Source organism: Neophocaena asiaeorientalis, unplaced genomic scaffold (genome assembly GCF_003031525.2).
Source record: "Neophocaena asiaeorientalis asiaeorientalis breed wild unplaced genomic scaffold, Neophocaena_asiaeorientalis_V1.1 scaffold607, whole genome shotgun sequence".
NCBI classification, from domain to species: Eukaryota; Metazoa; Chordata; class Mammalia; order Artiodactyla; family Phocoenidae; genus Neophocaena; species Neophocaena asiaeorientalis.
The window spans coordinates 833,976-859,996 of NW_020173405.1; the positions used below are offsets into that span (position 1 = coordinate 833,976).

The 26,021-nt window shown below is 58.2% G+C and overlaps 1 protein-coding gene across 6 annotated transcripts in view; it reads right to left on the reverse strand.

The window, feature by feature from the left end:
• GTF2IRD1 (GTF2I repeat domain containing 1) overlaps window positions 1-26,021 on the reverse strand; it is an 80,345-nt gene that overhangs the window by 53,521 nt on the left and 803 nt on the right. For 5 of the 6 annotated variants that reach the window (XM_024747190.1, XM_024747191.1, XM_024747189.1 and 2 more), the window contains exons 2-13: window positions 23,744-23,885; window positions 20,724-20,879; window positions 18,727-18,910; window positions 17,598-17,908; window positions 16,430-16,519; window positions 14,928-15,011; window positions 9,977-10,160; window positions 4,541-4,566; window positions 3,489-3,597; window positions 2,544-2,581; window positions 2,022-2,102; window positions 1,343-1,432 (exon numbers count right to left, since the gene is read on the reverse strand). In XM_024747190.1, coding sequence (XP_024602958.1) covers window positions 1,343-1,432; window positions 2,022-2,102; window positions 2,544-2,581; window positions 3,489-3,597; window positions 4,541-4,566; window positions 9,977-10,160; window positions 14,928-15,011; window positions 16,430-16,519; window positions 17,598-17,908; window positions 18,727-18,910; window positions 20,724-20,879; window positions 23,744-23,885 — 1,495 coding nt within the window. The remainder of the gene's footprint in view (window positions 1-1,342; window positions 1,433-2,021; window positions 2,103-2,543; window positions 2,582-3,488; window positions 3,598-4,540; window positions 4,567-9,976; window positions 10,161-14,927; window positions 15,012-16,429; window positions 16,520-17,597; window positions 17,909-18,726; window positions 18,911-20,723; window positions 20,880-23,743; window positions 23,886-26,021) is intronic. The other variant, XM_024747192.1, reaches the window with a different exon arrangement.

Below are 26,021 nucleotides of genomic sequence, written 5' to 3' on the forward strand. Positions count from 1 at the left end.
TCTTAGTTCCCCAACCAGGGATCGAACCTGCGCCCCCTGCAGTGGAAGCGCGGAGTCCTAACCACTGGACCGCCAGGGAAGTCCTATGATGATTCACTTTTTAAAAACATTAACTACGTGTAATAATTCTTACTTCTTATTATCAATAATAACATCTGTTGAGAATGGTTGCAGCTGAGAGCTGGGCATGTGAGATTCATTAAGCTATTCTTTTCAACTTTGGGTGGTTTTGAACATTTCCAAAATAAACTTTCATAAACAAAACACACAGAAACCCTACCCTCTCCCTGCTGCTATCCACCTGCCCAACCATTCCTCTTGTCTAAATTATCGTCGGAGTCTGTTTCTGTCCTTGTCCCCAGACCTCCTGCAGTCTGTTCTCAGCTCCACGATCAGAGTAAACACTGTTAAAATGTACTCCATTAGCGCCAACCCCCACACTGGTTCCTGTCTCTTCAGAGTTAAGTCTCCAGTCCTTTCTTTGATGTACACAACCCTGCATAACTCACCCACCACCTCCCTTTCCCCACCTCACTCTGTTCCAGCCACCCGGCCTCCTTGCTGTTGCTGAGACATGCTGGGCATAGCCCACCTCAGGGCCTTTGCCCATGCTGCTCCCTCTGCCTGGAAAGTTCTGTCCTGATATCCACACGGCTCCTGCCCGCACCTCCTTCAGGTCTTTGCTCCAATGTCATTTTCTCAGTGAAGTCCTCTCTGATCACTCAAATCCTGTAATAACCACCCCTCCTGCCCCTGATACTTCCCCTCCTGGCTTTGTGTCTCCCTATAGCACTTACCACCATCTGACTTTCTATTTTTCTTTTTTCCTTTTTTTGGGGGCCGCACTGCACAGCTTGCAGGATCTTAGTTCTCTGACCAGGGATCAAACCCGGGCTCCTGGCAGTGAAAGCCTGGAATCCTAACCACTGGACTGCCAGGGAATTCCCCTATTTTTCTTATTGATTTGCTTATTACCTGTCTCCCTGCACTGGGATGTCAGCCAACAAGGGCGGGGACTTTGGTCTGTCGGGTTCACTGCTCTGTCCCCAGCACCTTGCACGGGACCTTGTACATAGTAGGTGCTCAATAAATAGTTATTGAATAAATAAACAAATTTATCCAAATGGGAGCTCCTGGGAAAGACAGAGTAACCAGACTTAATATTAACTCAAAGGCCTATTTCAAGTTTTCAGAAAGGAACCTGGCCTGGATGGGGGAGGCAGGCATATACTGAGTTTCTTCCAAGGGGGACAGTCAATACCAAGAAAAGTCTAGAGGCTTCCTGGTCCCACCCCTCTCCCTGTTACATCCCAGGGAGGTGGGTCCCCAGCCCATTTCTTACCAGTCAGCATCTCCATCCCGTAACCAGAATCTTCCGAGGGCACATGTCCAGGCATCGAGTCTGTCATTTCCTCAGAGGTTGGGGAAGGGTCTGGAGGCAAAACTCCAAATGACAACAGCATCTTCTGTCTGTCCCACCCTGTCACGGTCCCTCAGGGACCTCCCAGCTCAGCATGCCCACAGAGCAGGACCCTTAAGGAAGCTGCACCCTGGACTCTGGGAGGGTAGCTGTGCCAGAGGACAGCAGGGGGCCTGGAGCCTGTGGTTACCCCATACTGAGCCTCCAGATGACAAGTACATGCCCCTCTTCACAGATGTGGAAACTGACACTCAGAGGGACCCAGGTCTGGAGTCAGACTCAGATCCTCTTACTCCAATGACCTTTTCTTCTCCCCCGCAGCCTCTCAAATCCCAGGGAAGCCAGGCCAGAGAGGTGAAGGCTGGGGGGACCTTTAGGAAGGTCAGAGCTGAGACCTGACCCCCAGCCCAGAGGGCAGATGTGGCTACAGAAAGCACACGCAATGCTGCACCCTTTCACGATCAGACCAGAGAAACAGCGGCCTGGCGACCCCTTCTTGGCCGGGGCAGGTGCTCCAGAGACAGAACAGGACAGCCCGGGAGGGGACACGGTGGTGCTCGACCCCTGTACCTTCAGGCGGGGGTGGCAGGATCAGCCTTACCTGGGACAGTGACCTGAATGATATCTAGATCCTCTGGCTCAATTTTGATGGGTCTCAGCCCACCCAGCTCCCCAGAGGTTCCTGTGAGGGGGAAATGAGGAATCTGGTCAAGTGTGGCCGTGAGCTCAGCCGGGCAGGGGAGTCATTCTTGAACATTCTCCTGTCTGTGACTTGTTAGTAGTGCCAAGAAAAGTCATGTCAGCCCTGGTGTCTGAGCTATAGGTAGATACAACGTATAGACCTGGCAACTGAGGCCTGCATCGCCAAGGATGTGGAGGCAGAGGTGATACCCGAATCCAGGTCTCCCACAAAGCCACCCACATCCCACCTGCCCCTCCCGGCCCCCAGCGAGCTCCCATCATGCTCTGCGGCCTGGGGGAGGGTCAGGGGACAGGGGTGGACGGAGGACATTCATGAATACCCAGGCTCGTGGTCTGAGCCGGCCTCCTCCCCAGAGCTGCTGAGTGGGGCTGGTGGACGCCCTCCCACCCCAGACACGCGCAGTGGGGTCCAGCTCCTCACCTGGCCCACAGTCTTCAGAGAGACTGCTTTTGTCCGACCTGTGGGAAGGAAGCCGAGAAATGACATGGCATCAGCCCCAGCTTTCCCCCTCCAAGCAGTCAGGGGCCCACGGCAGCTGCCAATTCAAAATGCACCCCGACCACATCTGCTCCCATCCCAGCGGGATCCACGCCACTCCCCTCCTACGCCAGCAATACTCCCAGTGCCCCGTCTCCCAGACAGCAGTCTCCTGGCTGCCCCAGCCGAGCTCCTGATCTGTACCCTGGGGTGACATGCTGGGCGTCCACCTTGCCCACCAGCTGGGAGCTCCTGAGGCCTGAGACTGGCCAGTCTAGGAGCCCCACCACTTAGTGCAGTGGGGGTTTGATCAGTGCTTGTTGGGGGCACTGAGAGCTGTAGGGACCACCCGCCTGGAGAGGGTTCAGGAGTCTGGGGAGGGGCTTGGGGAGTGAAGCTGGGCAGGACCCTGGGATGGAGAATTCGGTTCATTCATAGAACACTGTCGGGGAGGCCTGGGCTGGACATGGGGATTCCGGGATAGATGGCCCATCCCTGGCCCCCAGGAGCCCAGGGCCTGGGTGGGGGGCACTGGTGAATGGCGACCAGGCCATGAGCTGAGTGCAAGGCCTTGTGGACATGCAGGGCAGATTCCTGACCTAGTCTGGGTGCCAGGAAAGGCTTTTCAGACTAGATAACGTATGGCTAGATCCCAAGGGGTGACAAGAATCCTCCAGGTGGAAGAAAATTGGCGAAATCTCTGTTCTCCTTCTGGGTCCCTTTAGATTCTCCCTGGCCCACAGTGGGGTGAGGCGTACAGGTGCCTGTGCGGGATAACCCTGTGCAGGGTGTCCAGGTGGAGTGAGACGCTGGGCCCAGCATCCTCCAGCCAGCCCTAGGCCTCACTCCTCCCTGCACAGCTGGCGCAGAGCCGGGGTGTGGCCTTACCGAGCAGTCCCAGCCAGGTCTAGGACGGCAGCACGGGAGACCTCCGCAGAGATGTCCTCGGGCGGGCTGGCTGGCTCCAGCTTTGTGGGGTCTTTGGTAAACTTGTTCCCTGGGGGGAGAGCCGGGGAGGGGCAGGGTGGTCAAGGCGAAGGTTCTCCAGCCTCCACTGCCTGCGTGGCACCCAGCAGGGGCCTCTGGGGGAAGCTCCTGGGGGCACCCCTCAGGTGTGGTCTGGCCTCTGTCCCTCCTTCTTGTGGCCTCCATGTCCAGCCAAGCCAGGAAGGGGTCCAGGGAGAGATGCCTCCCCTGGGATGAGGAATAAGGATGCCGGGGATCTCAGAGGATTTGGCAGGAAGAAGAAGCCAGAAACGGCTGTCCTGACCTCAGGACAGGGGCTATGCTATTGGGGCTGAGGGAGCCCTTGGGAAAGGGACCGAGTCTCTCCCAAGGCTGTACCATGGGACCATTCTCTCATTTAGTTATCCCAGGAACCCAGAGGATGGTGCTCTTATCTTTTCACAGATGTGGAAACTGAGGCCCACATGACCGTGCCCAAGGTCCCAAAGCTGGGGGGAGGTAGGGGTGGTATTGGGACTCAGATATGTTGCACCCCAAGATCCATGCTCCCTTTGCTGCACCTGGCAGAGCCCGCCTCTTCCTCCTGAGAGGCAGGCCACCCACTGGTCATGGCCTGGGCACTTCGGTTTGCATCTAGACCCCAGTGCTCACTAGCTAGACTTCAGGGAAAAAACCAGAACCCACTTTATAGGACTGTTGAAAACTAAATTAAATTAAAATTAAATATGCTAACAGCTTAGGAGAGTAGCCATCACATGTTAGTATTCAGCAAATGTTAGCTTTATTATTCCCCATCCAGGGCTTCCCATGTCTGGAGGGTATGTCCTGACAGTCTGTCTGCACCTGGGAGCTGGGGCCCCCGGATACAGAAGCCACACCCAGGCTCCCTCGGGTCCGGTGTGGTGGCAGCTCAAGCACTCTTGGGGGCATCAGCTTGGTGGCTTCAGAACAGACTAGACAGTACCCACACATACCTGTGAAAATTCGCTCATCGAACATCCTGGGGAGAGAGGAGAGATGGGCATGAGAGGGGAGCCGGCCTCCAGGTCCCCTCAGTGACGGTCACTCAAGCCCCACGTGCATGGCTGCAGACCTGGGCACCGGGCTGGCCTCACATGGGGGCAGAAGAGGGCACGGTCCGGAACAGCCAGATACCCCCAAACAACCAGACATCCCGAACCATTTCTCCACAGCCAGGGAAGGCACTGGCCAGCCCCTGTGGGGGTCCCGGAGGGTCCAACCTATTCATCTCAACAACCCAGGTTGGGGGGCGGGGCTTCCTCCGGCCCTGAGCTCTCCTCGGCCACAGCTGGCGGATAACTCACACCCCTTTCCCACCAGGGCTCCGCAGCCTTTACCCACCACCACCTGTGTCTCAGCGACAGGCAAGGGGTAGGCCCTGCTCCCAGGAAGCTCTCTGTCGATGGCACAAGCCAGGAGCATTCCAGATCACAGCCTCACAGCGTGACATGTGGGACCCCTCCGGTTTGCCTCAGAAGCCAAGGGGACCCAAGCAGGGAGGGGGTCAGAAAAGACTTCACGGAGTTGGGGATGGCGAGCCCAGGTGGGAGGGCTGAGAGGTTGTCCAGGTAAAGGCACAGGGAGGGCTGGCAGCTCCATCTGGCCGGCTGGAGGCGTCCTGTGGGAGGTGACCAGTCTTCAGTGCTGTGCCCAGGTATGTGGTCTCTACACCGTGGGCAACGGGGAGCCCCCAGGAGGCATGGCACCCTCAGATCACTCCATCACCACACAGAGGATGGCTTGGAGGGGGGATAGCTTGGAGGGGGGATGGCTAGGGGCCCAGGGGCCATTTGGGGACTCCTGAGTCATCCTGATAAGACACCCGGAGCTCTTATTCCTGGAAAACGAGGATGGAGTAAAGGTCAGCGAGGGAGCTGGGATCACCTGGCTGCCTACCTGCAGGGCTGCTGTTCTTTCTGCTCTGCTCCCAGACCCCACCAGGGTGGCTCCCAGCGGGCTGGGGAGCCTCAGGCAGCTGGTCTGGGGGCCTGCAGCAGAGCCTGTGTGCCATGGAGCGGCTGGACAAGGGGACAGGGCTTTGGCCACTAAACTGGCACCCCCAGAGGCGACATGGGACAAGTGAAGTCCCGCTTGTCTGAGTCCAAATACAAGGGGGCCAACAGTGCCCAAGCCGGGCCCAGAGGGAAATTCAAACAGAGGCGAAAAGGTCAGTGTCAGAAGGTAGAGCGTGTGGGTTACCAGGGCAGTGAGACCCCAGGCACGGCATCCTGTTCTTATTCTGAGAGGCGCAAGCCTCTCCCACTGTTCCTGGAGGTTCATGCTCGTCTGGGTCCCCCAAGGCCGAGAAGCAGCCACAGCGAATAATTCTGGAGAGAACTGGCTTCCACTCTGAGGCACGCTTCCTCAGCTCCACCCAGTGACGGGGAGGCTCCCAGCATTAACAGCAGGTTTTATTATTTATGGTTATATTTACTTATCAGGGAGCACAAGGGAGGGGGTGTGGCACCTTGGCCTGCAGTTCCTAGTGGAGTTGGCGGGCGGGGAGCGGGGGAGACAGATGACAGGGAGAAAGTCTGATCTGACGTGGCTCCAATGCTGTGACAGACACCCTCATGGGCTGCCCGGCCTGGAAGGCCCACCTGATGAGCACTGAACAAGGGTCGCTGTTGCACATTGCAGAGTTCTAGGACCCCCCCCAGACACTTTTCCCTCTGAAGTCCTCCCTTAGGTAGAACCGACACATGTGAACTCAGAGCCTCTCGCTCTGGGCTTGTGTCCTGGTAGAAACCGGGGATTTAGGGGTCAGGGCTGGGCATGACTGGGGACCCAGGGGCCAGGAAGCCCCCTTCCACTAATAACAAGACCCACAGGCTTTGTCGAGGGGCTTCTCCCCTTTGTCAGGAGAGCACCCTGACCTCCCCCCCACTGCAGACACCTGGGCTGGGGTGGCAACTCCCCCTCCTGGCTGCTTCCTAAGCTCTCTGTTCTCTGACTCCCTTCTGCTAGGACGATCGCAAATGTGATCTCAAATGTGTCTCCCTGACGAGGCTGGGATGTGCAACAGTGAAAATGCACTGGGGCTCAGAAAGGAGCAGCCTCTGTTCTAAGCACCTTGCTCACATCCGTGTAGTCTCCCATCAGCACCATGGGGCCTGAACAATCATTAGCCGCATTTTATAGACGAGGAAAGTAAGGCAGAGCAGTTGAGTAACTTGCCCAAGGACACACAGCTGGAAAATGGTAGGGCCAGGATTCGAACCCGGGTTGTCAGCACTGATTAACTACTTCTCTATACGTGAAGGAGATGAGGTCAAGGGAGAAGACTCGCGTTTATTGAGCATCTATTTCATGCCAGGTATGTTATGTCTACCTCCTCATACTATGTTGAGAAAAACCTGAGGAATAGGGCATCATTGTCCCTATTTTTACAAATCAGGAAACAGGCTCAGAAGAGAAGCGCTAGTCAAGGTTTTCACGTGCTGTGTGGCTTCAAGCCCAGTCGGCCTGATGCCAAGCCTCCTCCTGCAGGAAGCCCCACAGGCTTGCTGCTCAGATGCCATCGAGTCTACACCTGGAAACATGCTGTTTGATGCTCCCAGGACTCATCGCAGGAGTGACCACCCCCCATGACTCGCGGTAGCCCCTGGGGGCAGATGGGCACTGTGCCTGCTGTTTCGTAAAGTCCTCAGTAGAGCTCAGTGAAGGGCTGGGCCTGCAGGAGGCGCCTGGCAAATACTAGTGAAGGATTAAACGACCTACAGTTTGGATAGAGGGAGATGAAGGTCAGCCACAGTGAGGACTCGAACACCACGGTCAGGAATGTAAGGGGTCACTGGGATACCCTTGCTGCTTTCTGCTCTCCTAGCCTCCTCCCTTGCTACCAGGAGTCAACTGAAGGAAAAGGACTTAGGCAGCAGCAAGAGAGACTTAAGCTAGACAACAGGAGGCACTACCTGACAGAAGGCCAAATGATTTTGTTTTTGGCCCCGCCACGCCACTCGGTTTGCGGGATGTTAGTTCCCCAGCCAGGGATCGAACCCAGGCCCTCAGCAATGGAAGTGCAGAGTCCTAACCACTGGACCGCCAGGGAATTCCCTCGAATGATTTCAAATCCACCTCCAGAATGATCTATCAAGTGGGACCCCTGGTAGAGGTTGAGAGGGAACAGAGGTGGCTCAGATGTGGTCCCACTGCCGCCAGTGATCAGGGTGATGGGGGGCTGGTGGGGACGCGGATGGGGGGAAGAAGCCATCTGCTGCGGAAGGGGGAAATTCTTTCCGACTGAGGACAGGGGAGGGCTTCCAGACAGAATAGTGAGCCTTGAAAGACAGGACAGGTGGGAAGGAGGGTGGGGAGCAGCTCCAGGCAAAGGAAAGGGATTCAGTGATGGCTGGAGGCACATGAGGAGGCAGGAGTTCAGAGAAACAGGAGGGAAGGCGGAGCGGCACTAAGGTGGGCACGGTGGCTGCTGACGGGCTGGAGTGTGGTACCCTGGGAGCCGCTACACCGGGGCTCACGGAGAGTGGGGGAGCGGGGGAGGGTTCTGAGCAGGCGTGCCTCACAGTCAGAGCTGACTCTCAGAGTCACCTCCCTCGGTGGCAGTGAGATGCCCGCCCAGCTCCCTGGCCACCCTCAGCCTCCTCTGCTGGCAGCCCCAGCCTCTAACGTGGGGATCCCAGAGTCCATCTGAGTCCTCTCCACCTTTTCTCTTTTTTTTTTTCTTTCTTTTTTTGTTTTTGGCCACGTTGCATGGCTTGCGGGATCTTAGTTCCCTGACCAGGAATTGAACCCGGGCCCTCAGCAGGCAAGAGTGGAGTCCTAACCACTGGACCGCCGGGGAATTGCCCCTCTCTTCTCTTCTCTATTTCTCTCCTGCCCGTGATCCCTTCCTGGCCCACGCTGCCAACTCTCAGATTTTTATCTCTAACTCCCAGACCTCCCTCCCGAGCTTCTGACCTCTCAGCTGGGCTTCTGAAAAGTCCATCTCCTGATCTCCTCCAAGGTGAACTCACTCAGAAACATGGGGGTGACCCTTCCTCCCCACTCCCCTCCCCACCTGCACGGTCCACTCACCAGCACACCCCATCACCGCTCAGATTCCACCCCCAACCCAGCCGCTCTCTCCCTGTGCCCACCACGCTGGCCTGGCCCACGGCTGCAGCAGCTTCCTTGCCAGTCTCCTGCTTCTGCTCTCTAGGGTCCGTTCTCCCCCAGCAGCCAGGGGGCCAGGCAGACCCCAGCTCTGGCATCCAGCAACCCTGCAGAGGTCCTTCCCAAGGCTCAGAACAACTCCACGCTCTCAGGGTCAATCCCCACCCTCTTGCACCCCAGCCGTCTGGGCTGCTCACTGAGGTCAATTCTTCTGCCCAGACACTGCCCAGCTGGGTGCAGGCGGCCCTTCTCAACCTCCCAGCTCTGGCTTAACCAAGGGGACCTTCTCTCAGAGGCCCCCGGGCCACCCTAAACAGGTCTCCTCCTCACCCACCCACCATTTTTCTCTCTCCTATTACCCTGTTTATTTCCTAAGCTCTAACAAGTTAGATGGCCTGAGTCCAAATTTGGACAAGCACTTTCATCCATCCATCCTTTTATTCCACAGATATGGACTGGCATCTCCTGCATGCCAGGGACTGCTGTGGGCGCTGGGGATTCAGCCACGAGCCACACAGTCCCTGCTTACAGTCTAGGGCAACAAACAATCGAGCAGGCGCGTGGGCGCGGGCACACGCTGGGGGCACGCCCTCGGTGGGCTCCCAGAATGGATGCCTGGGAAGGGCCCGATGCAGGCAGTGCTGCCGGAGGCAGGGGGCTGGACGGCATGGCCTCTGGCCCCCTCCCTCTCTAACTATTTAGGAGGAAGCAATCCCAGGAAGCCTGGCATTGCCTGGGGATGCCTGCTCGCTGGTGAGTCCGGCCAGCTGTGAGGACAAGGCCCCCTGTAGGAGTTGGGAGACAAGGCTGGGGGGGTGGGTGGCAGCAGGCCGGGGGGAAGGGGCTGCAGTTCCAGAGCCCATAGTGCTCTGCCTTCTCCCGCCCACCCGCACCTGCACCAGGGAAACTGGCCACCTAGGAGGACAGGAAAGGTGGACAAACTACCAGCAGGCAGGGTAGTCCGATGGGAGGTGCAGAAAGGGAGAGGCTGGCCCAGCCCCACCTGAGCTCAGGTGGGCTCCTCTCTGAAGGGAGGTAAGTACAAAGGCCTCAGGTCTTCTTTAGTGGCAGGAAAACACCTCTAAGAACTTAGCCAGCGCCTACTCGGTTCAGGCACTGTGCCTCCATTTTTCCATTCAATACTCAAAAGAGGCCAGAAGGAGGAGGCCACGGGGCCCTTCATTCCGCTCCTGACCCCTGTTGCTTCCCCAGGGCCCTGCCTCGTGCCTGCTGTCGCCCCCTTGCCCAGCCCTGCCCCCGTGCACCCCACCTCCTACCTCTTAATGACAAAGTGGATGCTGTGCCGCTCCTCCAGGATCCGCTTCAGCTTGGGGACCCCGTAGGTGCAGGGGCGCTTGAAAGGGATCTTGTCCGGGATGCCCACGATCTCCACAGCCTCCGGGTCGCAGGCGATCTTCCTGTAGGGGACGGGGACCATGTGGTCCAGGCCCAGGGCTTCCGCTGGAAGGGCAACGGCAAGGCTGAACGCGGGATGGAGGCTGCGGGACATGCAGGGCCCCAGGGCCTGGTCATCACCACCTCCCACCTCCCAGGCACCACTCTGGCCACTCAGCAGCCAGAGGAATCCTCCTGAAACACCAAATACGTCACTACTCTCTTAAAAACTGCCCATAGGCTCCCCTCCCACTCAGCGATGGCCAAAGTCCTACAAGGCCCTACGTGACCAGGACCCCATCACCTCTGGCCTTATCTTTCACCCCTCTACTTGCTCACCCCGGTCTCTCTGGCCTCCTTGGTGCTTCCCTAACACGCCAAGCGCGCACTCATCCCAGGGCCTTTGCACCTGCTCTTCTGTCTAGTCAGACACTCGTCTTCCAGATCACCATACTCTTCCCTCCCTCCCTCTCTCCATTCAAGCATCTGCTCAAAAGTCACTTCACCAGTCTAAAACAGCCCCCTCCATCCCTCCCTAGCCCACCCTGCTTTGTTTTTCATCCCACATTTATCATAATCTGATGTTACAAACATATTCACTGTGCGTCGGTTCACTGTCTGGAACCTAAATAGGGCAGGACACGTAGTAGCTGCTTCCTGCATATTTGGGAGTGAATGAGCGGCTGAGGGAAGCTTCCAGGCTGGAGGTGGACTCTCGGCAAGATGCTCCCAGTTGTACAGGTGTGCCCTTTCCTCCAGGGAGGGGCCCAGCACTCTGCTCACTCGTCAGTGACAGGAGACACCGCTGGAAGCCGACAGCTTTGTCAACAGCAGTGTAGACAGAACCCGAGCTCAGGAAGTAGCTACTTGCTCTTTTCCTCCAAACCATTAGGTGCGGTCCTGTGCCATTTCAGTCACTCATACACCCCAGCTCCTCCTTTTCATTCATTCACTCACCAAATACTTCTTGAGCACCTACTATGTGCTTGATGGTACTTTCATGGGGCCCCAAGGCCTGGGAGGCGAGCTGAGCTGGGTGTCCCCTTCACTCCTGCCTCTCCCAAGGGTCACTCCAACCTGTCCCAAGGGTTCCACGTCTCCTCACTGTTCCTCAGGCCCCTCCCCATCTGGCCTGGCTCCTCGGGCCACACCAGGATGTGTCTGTGTTCTGACAAGTGCCAGCCCACAGCCGGACCCCTGCAGTCATGCCAGGACCGGGGCAGGGCAGAGTCGCCTGCCTGTGGCCCTCCCTGGGGCACCGCCAAGGTTGCTTTTCTGTTGATGCGGCCCAGGCCTGCGTTGGAGGCTTTGGCAGCCAGGTCTCACTGTGAAGTCACACTTAGCTCATCGTCTAATTAAACCCTCACCATCTCAGCAGCCGTCAAACCATCTCTTCCCCCGAACCCCAGCATCACCAGCCACCCCCCAGCCCCAGCACCTGAGCGATGGGCTCTTGGCTTCTTCAAGTCTACGTGAATCCACCTCCCCTCGGGTTCATCTGACTTGCTAGGCCTGTCTTTTCAGCCCAGGGCACAAAAGCTCCAGCCCGCCCAGGCTCCAGCTGCTGCCCACTTGGAAGAGGAGGATGGAGCCGCCACGCACAATCCTTAGACCCTGGTGTAATCTCAACCTCCCCCCGGGTGACAGAGACACTGAGGCTTCCTCAAGGCTGGGGCTCCCCCCATGTCTTTTCTGTTTCTTTTTCCCCCCTCTGCACCCCCAGCAACATCGTGGGCCCACTTGGCCTGGAGCCGGTAGCTGAAAGGGCGAACCAGGAGCAGGACCTGCTCGTCTTGGATCTGCAGGATGGTTCAGGCTGCCAAACATCCCCACCCCCGCCACAGGAACCCCCCAGTACTCATGGGGGTGGGGCGGCGAGCGCAGCTTCTCCCCAGGGCAGCGGAAGGGACAGCTCAGAGGGAGCTCTGGCCTGAGGAGGGGTAAGGTCTCAACCACCCCAAGCCTGACACTCCTCCTTGGATTTGGCCGCGGTGGTGGGCCCAAGTGCGGACCTCTAGGAAAGGCTCAACATTCTGGAAACATCCAGCACTTACGACAGACTGGAAGACTGGCAGCTGTCATGCCCGCAGCAGTGGGGCAGAACCCACCCAATGTGGACAGAGCCAGCCCTCCCCAGCTCCCCTCTCCCCACTCCCCGCCCTGCTCACACCTGTCTAGGGAGGGAGGGGAGAAACTTGGGTACAGACAGCCCCCTGTAGTACGGGGCCTCACTCAGCCCCACCCCAACCAGGATGGCCCAGCCCACCAAGCCCACGTGACCAAGCCTCCCAGGCCCCAGGGTGGATCAAAGAACACCTCCTCCATGAAGCCTCCCCTGACTCCCCAAGCCTATCAAGAAACCTCACCTTCCTCTGAGCCATCCTCCCCTTCTGAGGGACCCCACCCCTGCACGTTACTACATACTCAAACGTACCACTGTACACCACTGTGTGTACTGCAGACCCACCTTCAGCTACTTGCTGAAGCACCTTGAGACCAGAGTTGGTCTGAGTGCCTGGCACAAGGTAGGGAGCTCAAAACGCGATTAGAGGGACTTCCCTGGTGGCGCAGTGGTTAAGAATCTGCCTGCCAATGCAGGGGACACGGGTTCGAGCCCTGGTCCGGGAAGATCCCACATGCTGCGGAGCAACTAAGCCTGTGTGCCACAACTACTGAGCCTGCACTCTAGAGCCCGCGAGCCACAACTACTGAGCCCACGTGCCACAACTACTGAAGCCCGTGTGCCTAGAGCCTGTGCTCCTCAACAAGGGAAGCCACCACAGTGAGAAGGCCGCGCACCTCAAGGAAGAGTAGCTCCCGCTCGCCACAACTAGAGAAAGCCCGCATGCAGCAACGAAGACCCAAGGCAGCCAAAAATAAATAAATTAAAAATAAAATTAAAGAAAGAAGACCCAACGCAGCCAAAAATAAATCAATTAATTAAAAAAAAAAAACCAAAAACGCAATTAGAGGGTTGGAAACATCCCCCACTCCTGGGAGGGGACAGGGGCTGGAGGCTGAGCTCATCACCAATGGCCAATGGTTAAATCAATCACACCCACTTAATGCAACCTCTGTAAAAACTCTAACCGAGGGGGTTCAGAGAGCTTCCACGTGCCAGGAGGCTGGTGCACCCTAGGCTCCACGGGGACAGAAGCCCCTGTGCTCAAGACCCTTCCGGACCTTTCACCATGTACCTCTTCATCTGTATCCTTTGTAATAAACAGGTCAAGAGAAGCAAAGTGTTTCCTCCCTCAGTTCTGTGAGCCATTATGGAAAACTGCCGAACCCGCGGAGGGGGGTCCTGGGAACCACGGTGTGCAGCCAAATTGGATGGAAGTGGGGGTACCCTGGGGACCCACTACCTGTGACTGGCATCTGAAGTGGGGTGCTGCCTTGGGGCACTGAGCCCTTCACCTGGGGAGGGGTCTGTGTAACTCCAGGGAGTTAGGGTCAGAATTGAATCGAGTTGTAGGGCCCCCAGCTGGTGGCCACAGAGAACTGGAGGGTTGCGCGGCGTGGAAAACCCACACTCCTGCTGTCAGAAGTTTTGTGAGTAGAGAGAGAGGCTTTTTCGTAGCCAAGCAGGAGGGGAGGGAGGGCAGGGAGGGCAGGGAGGGCAGTGAAGCCCTACCCCGGCACGTCTGGTCTGCTCATGGTGAGAAAGCCAATGTTAGGCAGGGAGACTGGCCATCTCCAGGGCATCCAGCGAGCGTCCGTGGACTCCCAGGGCAGTGCTCTCCCCTGACCCGCACATGTAGGCGGCCCGGGACCCTCCTCTCTGTCCCTGCAGCTCTGTCCCTGCAGCTCTGCCCCTCCCCCCAGCGCCCTCCCTTGGTCCCATCGTGCAGAGGGGCTGCCCCAGAGAGGGGCTTCGCGATTCAAGTGGGGTTCAATGACATCACGCCTGCGTGATGAGTGATCCGTGGGTACCTGCATCATCTCCGCAGTGACTGAGAGCCACCCACCCTGGCCAGAGCCACGCTGCGTCTGACCATTGAGCGGGGCTTATAGACGGAGCGCCACAGAGGCTGAGCGAATAAGTGAGAGTGAGCGAGGACTGCTGAGGGGACAAAGGAGACCAGGTGTGGGAGGGCACTTGGGGGTCCCAGGACCCAGAGCGGGAAGGGCTTACAGGTCCATCTGGTCCAGCCCCTGCCGTCTAGCCGAAGAGTGGCCACACTTTGCACTTGGCTGAAGCTCTACCACATGGAGGGCACCCCTGCCCCAGTTACCACCTGTGTCTGCTGCCCAGAGTGCAGTGAGCTGACACGTGCTCTGAGCTCGGCTCTGTCCTGGGTGCTGGGGGCACAGAGGGGCCGGTGCTGGCCTGGCTTTCACGGGGACAGATACAGACAAGGTGCATCACGTGTGCGACGTGCAACAGAGAGGAAACCATCAGAGCTTTAAGAGCTGAGTCTTGAAGAACAGGTAGGAGTCTGCCCGCAATACGTGCAAAGGGCACGCTGGGCAGGGGGCACGGCACGGGCAAAGGTGAGGAGGCAGGAGACAGGGTGGTGCGTGGGGGACTTGCAGGCACAAAAGGCCAACAGCCGTTTTCCCGGATGGTCGCCACCGCCCCCCCAAGCGGCCCGCCTCCCACAGGTGAGCCAAGGTCTGGGGCTTTGCCATCAGTCCCGCCCCCTGGAGAATCTGGAAGGGAAATATTGACACAACCACCCCCTACCCAGACAGGAGATGACATTTCCGTTGACGGCGCGTGGTGCCAGCATATGGCTCCCACCGTCATGTTGGGGAACACGAGTGATTGCCACATAATGAGATGCTCAGTGCGCTGCTGGGGCCACACCACGGGCCGCGCCGCCCACTCACCATATCTGCTGTTAAACAGGATCTGCACACACTCCCGGAGCGTGTTGATGTCCTCGGTTTCTTTTATGAAGGCGTCCCACTTCTCTATCAAAACACAGGAGGTACAAGTGAGGGCCCGTCGGAGCAGGGACCCCATGGCTTGGCTGCCTCTTGCCTCTCTGTCCACCCCCATAGCAGTAGATATTGCTCAGGCTCAGCCAGTCCATCCTGGGCCTCTCCTGAGTCTTGACCTTGAAAACCTAACCCTCATGCTTTGTGCACCCGGGGTCTCACCCAGCTTTGGCCCTGTTGGAGTCCCTCGAACCCTCAGCCCTGCTGGCCTCTCCCATAAAACCAAAGCCTCTGCTTCAACTTAATATTAATAACTAGAGCGATCATTTGGTTCATTAAAATTATAAAAGGAACATCTTTAATTTATTAAGTACTTATCTGTGCTAAGCACTTAATATGTATAATATCCTACTTAATCCCTCAGGACAATGTGCGGAAATAGATATTATTCCCATTTTGCAGGTGGGAAAACCGAGGCTCAGAGAGGCTGAGTAACTTGCCTGAGATCACCCAGCTAGTATCTGGTGAGATTCTATCTCTGCTTGTATCTCTTGCCCACCACGGCCTCCCACCATGCCGTTCTGCCTGGACATCCAGGTCCCCTCCCTGCCTGGGATGCAGCTTGTTTGTGGCAGTGGCGGTCTCCATTCTGATCCCAGGAAACTAGGTTTCTTAAAGAACCTTTCACTGAAGGTGAGGCTGAGACCTCCATAAGGCAAAGTTGCTGGGAAGTCTCACTACATCCCTTTTTGGTACAAATGAATCCCAAACTTTCTGGTTCTCTGTACTGTGTGGTACTTTTAAAATCTGTCTACATATTTTTTTGACCCTTGTTCCTTCATGAGGTGGAGTTTAATTCCTCTCTCTCCCTTGGATATGAACTGGACCAAGTTCCTGACTTCTAATGGGTAGGATATGGCAGAAGTGACAGTGATTTCTGAGGCTGGGTCATAAAAGACGTGGTTCCTTCCTTACTCTCTCTCAGATCACTAGCTCCAAGAAACCAGTCGCCACGTTTTGAGGACGCTTAAGCAGCCCTGAAGAGGCCCAGGTAGTAAGGAATAGGTATCCTGCCAACAGCCACATGGGTGAGCTGGAAGTGGATCCTCCAGCCCCAATCGAGCCTTCGGATGATCACAGCCCCAGCTGACATCCTGAGAAATTCTGAGCCAAGACCACCCAGCTAAGCTGCTCCTGAGTTCTCACCCACAGAAACCGTAAGGTATAAATGCTTGTCATTTTAAGCTACGTTTGGGGGCAATTTGGCATGCAGCAATATGTAACTGTTATATATTGGCTTCACTCTGGTTTCACTCACAAGTCCCTTGTGCGGTGCCATTCCTCCTTTCTCTCACAAAGACCCAGTGGACACACATCCATTTCAGTAATAAGCACCACCCCAGTCCTGGATCCCCGCTCTGGTCAGGGTGCTGCCACGGGCACTGTCCTACCTGACTTGTCATGGACGATGGAGAAGAGGATGCGCTTAGAGGCATGGACGTTCTGAATGAGAGGACCGCCAGGCCCAGTGGGCTTCTGTCCTGGACAAGGGAGCGGAAAGGTACAGGTTCCAGGTGGGCCCCAAGAGGGGTTCCCCAGATCTGGCCTGAGTGCACGGGCTGGGGCTCTGGGGTAACAGTCTCCCCCACCAGGGAGAACCCAGGACTGAGCCCTGTGATCATGAACTCAAGGCAAGTTCCCTGACCAGAGGCCCGAGACATTCTTTAGCAGAGTGTGCTCTCCGAATGGCAGATCGGGGAGGGCAGGACGTCCCAGGTCACACTTTACAGATGGGGACACTTGTTTCAGGCATATAAGTCCCACCCCCCTGCTCAGCCCTCATGGCTGTGGAGGGGAGGGGGTGTCCTTTTTTCTCCTTCTCATAATAACAATAACAGTTAAGTATAACTTATAAGCACCTACTCTGTGCCAAGCACTGGACTCGGTGCTTTAATACAGAGGTTCTCAAACTTGAGCACCCGTCGGAAACACTTGGTGGACTCGTCAGTTTGCAGGCAGCTGGGGCTCACCCCGCCCCCAAAGTGCCAGATTCAGCAGGGCTGTGGCTGGGCCTGAGAATGTGCATTTCTAATGTGCTCTGTCATTTCATCACGATAACAGCCCAGCGAGACAGGTACTACTGGCATCTCCATTTTACAGATGAGGAAACTGAGGCTCAAAGAGGTAGAGATTTGCCCTGGGACACGTAGCCATTAAGTACAGGGGTCAAAATATGGACACAGGTCTTTCTCAGGCCCAGCTGTTCCTTTTCTTATGCTTCCAGTACCCCTAATCCACACTGGGTGGAGGTAGTAGGTGCTCATTAAATGCGCGTACCTGATTAGCGTGTCTACTCTCTCCCTCCATAGACTCCCGTGGGAGTCCTTTCGGGCATCTCTTGGTCCCAGGCAAGGATACTGTTCACAGATGACTGGGCAGAGGCCCGGGGTCTGACTGAGTCCAAGCTACCACGCCTTCTGTCCCGTCCCAGCTCCTTGCTCCGACGTGCCCCCTGCAGCCCTGAGCACCCCGACCTGCCCTGGGAAGCTGCCCCTGCATGAGTGACCTCTGTCCCACCCTCCCCACCCCCCAGACTCGGGAGTCCCAGCAGCAGCTTACCACAGCAGTCTGGGAAGTCTTGGGCAGTGGGGGCCTTGGGCTCAGGCCCAGGCCGGCCGAGGCCCAGGTCACTGGAGGCAAGAGGGCAGGCGGGTGCCTCCTGCTTGAGCTCCCGCGCGGTGCGGTTGGCAAGGGCGGTGCTATACAGGAAGCTGGCCACGGACGAGGAGGTGGCGGCTGGGGGCAGGTCCTGGGGTGGCCCCTTGGGGGCCTGGCCGTGCAGGCCACAGTCCCGAGACCCCTTGGCTATCAGGGAGATGCCATTCAACTCCACCAGGGCCTTCGAGTCCCGCCCGCCATCCTCGAGCGGCCTGGGTGAAGGAAAGGACACAAGACAGCTTCATCCACCTGTCCCACCAGGGGTATGTCTTCCCCGAGCCCTCCCTCTGCAGAACACGACAGCCCGTGAAGTATGCATGACCAGTCCCCATTTTACAGGTCGGGGTGCAGGCCCGGGTGGGGGTGTGACGTGCCCAGGGCCACACGGCTGGGCCACCCAAGGACCTGGGCCCTGCCCCGTGGCCTCTGTGTCCCCTCTCCACCAATCACATCCTTTCAGCTGCAGCTGATCGCCTCGCACCCCCTAACGCATCGCTCGTGCACTGGCCGCGGTGCCCGAGCCCTGACGGGCCACGTTCAGCCCTCAGGCTGCTTCCTGGCTGCCCCAGAGATCGGTACCCTCCCCGGCCCAGCCTCCATGACCTCATGGCCCGTCAGTCCCTAATGGAGCCCTCGGCTGACAACCCAAGCAAGCACCCACGATGTGGCTTCCCGCCTCCATGCTTTTGCACGGGCTGTTCCTGATACCTGGAGTGCTACTGGTGCTATTTCTTCCCCAACCAAGCCTCTCTGCAACACAGAAGTCCCCCGGGGAAGACTTCCGTGACTCCACACCTGGCTCAGAGCATGCTCTGTGACTGAGTTTCTGCCTCACCTCTGCCATCGGACTGGGAGCTCTTACAACCAGGGTCCCCTGTGGGAGTCTGAAGCCCCCTGCCCTCGGGCAGGACAAGTGGCCACGAGCGGCTGAGCCCGCACAGAAGCAGGTCATCGCCCGGCCCGGCCTGGCCCCCAGGGTCCAGCCACCAGGCCCCGGGCCGGCCGCTCCCAGGCGGGCTGCCTCACTCACCTCTTGAGCTTGAAGCGGATCCGGTGGCTGTGCTCCAGGATGGCCATGAGGGCCTTGGGGTCGTACTCGGCCGGCCTCCGGAAGGCCAGGCCCTCGGGCAGCCCCTGCACAGCCAGCAGCCCCGGCTCCCGGAGCAGCCTCTCGTAGGGCAGCGGCACCACGCTGGCCCGGCCCAGGGCCTCACCTGTGGGAGGGGTCGAGGAGGGGGCCTAGTATGAGACGGCAGCCGGGCTGTGGTGAGCACGGGACGCGCCCCGGAGCTGGGGCCGCGCTGAGTGACGCCCTGTGGTGCCGGATCCCCAGGAAACAGGACCCCAGAGGCCCCTTCACTGCAAACCTCCCACAGAATAAGCCCCTGCCGGCGGTGAGGGGGGCGGCAGGGGCTGTGGACAGGGGCCTGCGGCCTGCACCTGAGGGCTGGGGCTGCCCCATCGAGGGGGTTCCCTGCTTCCCCCGCCATTCTCCTCTCTGGGCATCTGGGTGGAGGGGAAAGCAGGCCCCGGGGCTGCGAGCAGCGGGTGAGGAGAGAGGGGTGAGGGAGAGAAACTGCAAGAAAACAGCCACAGGAAGGAAGGGAAAAGGAAAACGAGGGAGAAGAGGGCAGGTAAGGAAGAGAGGAATGGAGAGGAAGCAGAAGAGAGAGGAGACAGGATGAGAAGCTGCTGAGCACGCGGGAAGGGGGGAGGGGAGGGAGGGCCGAGCGTCTGGGCTCACAGACATCTGCTGCCTCCCACCTGGAGCCAGAAGGAAGCCCCTCCCCTCATAATCACCTCTGATTCTGCCCGAGGCAGGCAAGGGGGGTCAGAGCAGAGTGAGCAGGGGTGCAGGGGGCTCTGGGCGTGAACCCTGCATCTGGCAAAAGCGTCTGCAGTGGCACAGCCAACCATGCGTGACAAGTCCTCCCATCCCCGGGGCCAGCATGCCCACCAGGGCCTCTGGGCCCCCTACCCCTCTTGGCCTCCTCCTGACATCTAGACAACAGCAGGAGTCCCCCCACCCCACCCCGACCTTTGCTCCACAGAACCAAAGGCTGCATTAGGGAAAGGAATAAAGCAAATTAGAAATCATGGGGTGGGACCCTTAGGGACGGAAGGGACCCGCATGAGGTCACCCAGGGAGTGTGAAGGTCACCACTGGGCCAGAGACTCTGCAACCTGACACTTCCCAAGGGAGACCAGGCCTGCCTGTCCCCTCCCCTCTTCCACCCCAAAGGTAGTACTTGGCTGGGCAGTTAGCCTTCACTCAGTCATTCAACAAACACCCTCTGAGAGCCCACTGTTGCTGGGCTCTGAAGTGCAGGCTAGGAACAGCAGAAAGAGCAGATACAGTCCCTGATCCTGGAGAGCAACTGGACGAGTGAGGACACAGGGCATAGTGGGTGCCCAGAGGAGGCCTTAACCAAGCTCAGAGCTGGGGGCTTCCTGGAGCTGAGCCTTAGAGAGCAATGAGGCGTCCACCAGACAGAGGAGGGGAAGGTCGGCCCAAAGGTCACAGCAGGTGTGAAATGAGGCCAGAATGAGCAGGAGAATAGGAGGTGGGTCAGCGTGGCTGGAGGGGGCTGGGGACGGGCCGTGGTAGGGTCTGATGCCACGCCCAGGGTGACAGGGAGCCCGAGTAGGCAGCAGAGGGAAGAGCTTTGTGGTCAGACTTGTGCTTTGGGAAGATGCCCTTGGTCACAGGGCAGGTGGGGACAGCAGGGAGCTGGGCTGGTGGCGAGGAGACAGGGCAAGCCTGGGGCCTCTTCGAGGCACAAGGGAGCAGTGAGCAGCGCCAGGGCAGGAGTGGTAGGGATGTTGGTTCAGGGAATGGGGCTGGGACAGCAGATCCACGCCTGGGGATGCAGAATGAGGGAGGGCTGGGGGTGGGGAGAGAAGGAACCCACGCCTTGAGGTTCCGCCCAGGGCCTGTAGTGGGGCAGGAGGGGGCCTCCTCCTCTGGGCAGGGCTGGGGGCTCCCACCCGCCTGGGGGCCCCAAATGGAATGAGGAAGGATCTTACTATAAAGAACATCAAACACCTCCTCTACCATCTTCCGCAGAAGGTACACGTCCGAGCCATGTTCCAGGGCAGACCGTGGGATGTTCCGGCTGCCACCCTCACCCCGAGGCACCTTCTTGGGGTGCTCTGCCTCCGGCTCCTTCCACGGGGGCCCTCCTGTGGGACACAGAGCACGCGGGGCCATGGTGAGTACTCATCACACCACCAGCCCAGTGAGCTGGGACGTCCCTGCCCTGTGCTAAGCCCTGTAGCTGGGCACCCAACATGGAGTGCAAGTGGATGAATGAAGGAAGAATAAATGGGTGAGTAAGGCCTGCCCCAACCGCCCTGCCTAGGGCCAGGGCTGCTTACCTCAGGGTTCCCAGTGCCCAGCAGAGGGCATTCATCCCTGCTCACCTCTAACTCGCTGTGTGACCTTACGCAAGTCCCTTCCCTCTCTGGGCCTCAGTCTGTGAGCTCTCATGAGAGACCAGATGGGCTGGCTCAGAACTGGGGTTCAACGAATGTCTGTTCCATCACTTATTTCTTTTTTCTTTTCTTTTTTAAAAATATTTATTTATTTATTATTTATTTGTTTTGGCTGTGCCGGGTCTTAGTTGCAGCACACAGGCTCTTTAGTTGCGGCATGTGGACTCTTAGTTGCGGCATGCAGACTTCTTAGTTGCGGCATGCATGCGGGATCTAGTTCCCCAAACAAGGGATCGAACCCGGGCCCCCCGCACTGGGAGCATGGAGTCTTAGCCACTGGACCACCAGGGAAGTCCCCCATCACCTATTTCTGAATTAACCAGTTGAGGCCCTAGTTTTCTGCTCTGCCAAATGGGGAGATGATGGGGACTCCACCAAGAGGCTGAGGGTCTGGGAAGAGGCAGGTTCATGCCAGGCTGGGCCAGGGTGGGGGCCTGGGAGTGTCCGTGGATCCCTGGGTTGGGAAGATGCTAGGCACTGCACTGGAAAGGGGATGAGAAGAGGGCTTGGGGGCACCCCTCCCAGCTTGGAGTGTGCTCTCCTCTGGGACCTGAGAAGCTTGAAATAGACCAGCCAAGTTCCCGGTGCTATAAATAGCAGCCGTGCCTGGCTCTGGGAAGCCAGGTGCACCTTCCCCAGGCCCCAGTCTGGCTCCCAGCCTGGCCATCTAGGGCCTCAGGACCCTGCCACTGCCCACCCTACACCGGTCCAGCCCCCTGCCCAACCTTGGAGAGGGTACAGGTTTTGAGGGCCGGGTGGGAGAGGGGGCTGGCTGGGGAAGTGGCTGGACCCCAGTAACGATACGCCCCAGCACGGTGTGTGTGTGTGGTGGGGGGACAGCCTTCCCAGAAATGGCTGATCCCAGGGTCCAGGCCCAGGCCGGGGTCGGGTGATGGAAATGCTGATAACGGTGCGAAAAACAGATGGTGTTTAGCGAGTGCAAACTAAGTGCCAGGCACTGTTCTAAGTGCTCGCTGTGTATTAATTCGTTTAATCCTCAGATCGACCCAGGACAGGGTAGCAGTGTCCTCCCCTTTCACAGGTGAAGAGGCTGAGGCCCAGCAGGCAGCAGCTGGCAGAGCCAGGACGTGGGCCCAGGCGTCTGCCTCTAGGGCCTGCTCTTAACCCCAAGATCTCTGAGTCCCAACTTCTGGGCTAGAATGCCCGCCCAGGCTCTAACCCCATAGGACTTCATCCACCACGAAGGGGAAGCTGAGCTGCCTCGGGAGCTCCCCGCCAAGCTGGGGCGTAGGCGTGGATGGAAGTTTAGGGCACAGGAAGCTGCGAGGGGTGGGGGGCAGTCAGGCATGGGCGCTGGGGCGGAGGGGCACCGATGGGGCCAGGGGCGGGAGGGATGTCAGTCTGGAGGCTGGGGAGGCGTCTGCCAGGCAGAGGGGAGGAGCGAGGGCCTTCCAGGTGGGGAACAGCAGGGACAAAAGGCAGTGGTGAGCAGGGACACACAGAGCCGGGGAACGTGTACTTTAGCACAGCGCAGCCTGGTGAGCTCCAGGGATGCTGGGAGGAGAGAGTGCAGAGGCCGGGGCTGCTTATGAGGGGCCCTGACGGCCTAGGGAGCATTGAAGAGTCGGGGGCTTCGGAACGACCCCTCTGCCTCGGGGGTCCCGGCTCACAGCTCTGAGTGCTGGTGTTGGTTTCTTCTGGGAGCAACCAGGACGCTTTGGCAGGGGTCCCGGGGGTGCCCATGCTGCATCCCTCGTTTTTCTTTTTTTGGCTGCGCCACGTAGCATGGGGGATCTTAGTTCCCCAACCAGGGCTTGAACCTGCGTCCCCTGCATTGGAAGCGCGGAGTCTTAATCACCGGACCTCCAGGGAAGTCCCTGCATCCCCCCTGTTTTGAAGGGGTGCAGCCGAAAGAGCAAACTCCACCTCCATCACTCGTCAGCTGTGTGTCCCCTATGGTTACACTCACTGCATCTCATTTTCTCATTTGTAAACCGGTGATGACTGTTTCCCGAGCCTGCTGGGAACAGTAAACAGCACCAGCACGTGGCCCAGCCCGTGGCTCTATTTATCACATCATCCCTAGCTGCTCCCGTTTCTAGAGCATTTCCTACGTGCTGGACAAGTCCTCAGTCACGTCATTCCCACGGGCCACCGGGAGGCGGCTCCAAGATTCTGCTACTGTAACAGGGTCAGTGCCAGCCTCTGACGTCAGGATAAGTGAGTTCGTGCTTAAAGGGTGTCGCACACAACAGGCGCTCAGTAAGCATTAGCTGAGCACGTGCACTGGGTCCCTGCATCAGGGCCGCACAGCAACTGGGCCACAGTGTCCCCCTCGTCCACGAGCACATGGAGGCAGCTGGGTCTGGCCTGCCCAGAGTCTTTATCGGCCGAGGGGCTGCTGTGTGACTCCAACGAAAACTGTGGCCGCCCCTGATAACGCCACATTGGGAAGCTTGCAGCAGCCCCTCCTGCCCAGTGTCTCCTCCCACACAGGGCCACCCGGTGTTGCTCCAGGGACCCAGCAACGCGCCAGAGCTCCTCCCCTCAGGGACAGTGGGGACTGGCCCTCTGGAGCCCCGAGTACTCACGGCAGAACCTGAGGAAGTCTGATTGCAGCTCCTTGCGGGCGTTTAGGAACATCCTCCCCTTCTCGGTGCCGACCACGAAGGCGCTCTCATCATGCACAGCGACACAGGCCACTTCTGCGTTCAGCTTGGAGAGCGCTGAGCACTGCCGGGGGAGCAGGGATGTAAGCCGGGGGAAGGATCCCCCACTCTGGACACCCCCAGTGCCAGCTTTGGGGGGTGGGAGGTGAGCTCCCAGCTGCCCGAGATCCCACCAGCAGCTCCAGGGAGAGGTCACCGTCCCAACGTTCTGGGTCTTAGACTGCAGTGGGAATGAACGAACGACACCCACAGAGCTTGGCCAAGGTCAGGGGAAGAAGACAAGGTTACAGGGGCTGGAGGAGGACGTGGCCTGTGCCCCTTCCTCCTCCTTGTTCTGGGGTGGGCTTCCTGCCTCGGGCCTGGCCCCAGCCTCAGGAATGATCCTGTCCTGGGCTCTCTCCAAGTCCTGGATGAGGAGGTGGGAGGGGTTCCAGGAGAACCAAGGCACAGACAGATCCAGGCTTCAATCCTGCATCAGCCTCTTCCTACAAGTCACGCCCTTCTCTGGGCCCCAATTTCCAAATGTGTAGAATGCGGACAAGCAGCCCAGCTCCCAGAGTTGTAATGGGCTTGTTGTGGGGATTCAATGGGGCCCGGTTGGTGGGAAAGAGTCTCTAAACCGGGGCATCCCGTGTGGGTATGAGGCAAAGAGGTTCTTTTTGCAGCCCCAGAGTTGAGATTGGCAGGCCTACTGCACAGGAAGGCCTAACACAGGGGGCCCTGCGACCAAGACCACCAGCATCTCAGGCCTACTTCACTGGGAAAACCCTGCCTGCAAAGCTCGTGGCGTACGGTCGGTGCCTGATAAATGCTGGTTTTTATCTGAGTTAGCGCTCTGCGGACAGTCGGGAAGCCTGGCTTCTAATCGCAGTTCCACTGCTGTGTGATCTAGGACAGGTTCTACAACCTCTCTGAGCCGTGATCATGCCTTTAGTGCCAGCTCCGGCTTGGAGTCGCTCCGGTGAGGAAGCTGGGGACATCTCAGGGCCAGCAGGACTGTCCCCCGGGAGCTCCTGGGGGCAGGGATGGTGTTCATTTCCGGCTCTCTAAGATGAAAACCAAACCCCACTGCTCCCTTGCCCTGTGGTAACACTGTATAACAGAGATGATAAACGGATTCAACCGTTTCCAAGGAGTGGCCAGCAGAGCCGGAGGAGAGCCTTCCCTGCGTTGCACGGTCACTTCTCAGCTGAAGAAGCTGAGGCCACCGTAGGGAGTAGACTCACCCACAGGCACAGAGAATGGGAGTCAGGAGGAAATGCCTGGAAAAGGGTCTGAGACTGGGCGGGACGAGGTGATGATCGGACCACACTTTGGCCCCAATCTTCCTGCAGGCCGCCTGAGAACCTGGCCCCAGGCCCGCTGGGTGCCGGCGTTAAGTCACTGCCAAGTAAGTGCCGCTGTCACCCACGAGGTCCCTTAGGAAACCTGTAAAGGCCTTGTCGCAGGGCGGGGGGAGCCTGTCTTGTTCATGCCACCAGGACAGCTACAGGGTCACTGGCTCCTCCAAGGAGCCTCTGAAAGACCCTTTAGACCAGCACTGGACCCTGGAATTTCTGCAATGATGAAAATGTTCTATTTCTACACTGTCTGATACCACAGCCACTAGCCACATGTGGCCCCTGAACTCTTGTAATGAAGTTAGTGTGATGGAGTAACTGAATTGTTTAATTTTCACAAATTACAATTAAAATATCGACTGTCACATGTGGCTAGTGGCTGTGGCACTGGCCGTCGCTGCCTGTGTCAACTGTACCGCCACCACCACACCAAGCTGACATTGCTACCGGCACAGGGCTGAGCTCCTGGGGCCCCCCCTCCTCATGAAGGCCACTCTGTACAGGGGAGGGGTCAAACCCAGCTGGCCTTCCCAGGGGTGTCTACCACCTCTGCCCCAAATACCACCTAAGCAGCCCTTGAGCTGCCTGCAGCTGGAATAGCCTGGAGGGAGGCCCTTTGTCCTTGGGACACTGTAGACTTTGCCCCTGGGAGCCCACTTTAAAAACTAATCATGCTCTGTGACATCAGGCAAAGTACTGCCCTCTCTGAAGTTCAACTTCACTGAACCAAAATGCAGGGGGTGCAGCTACCTGATGCCAGACAGATCTTTTTTTTTTTTTTTTTTTTTTGCGGTACGCGGGCCTCTCACTGTTGTGGCCTCTCCCGTTGCAGAGCACAGGCTCCGGACGCGCAGGCTCAG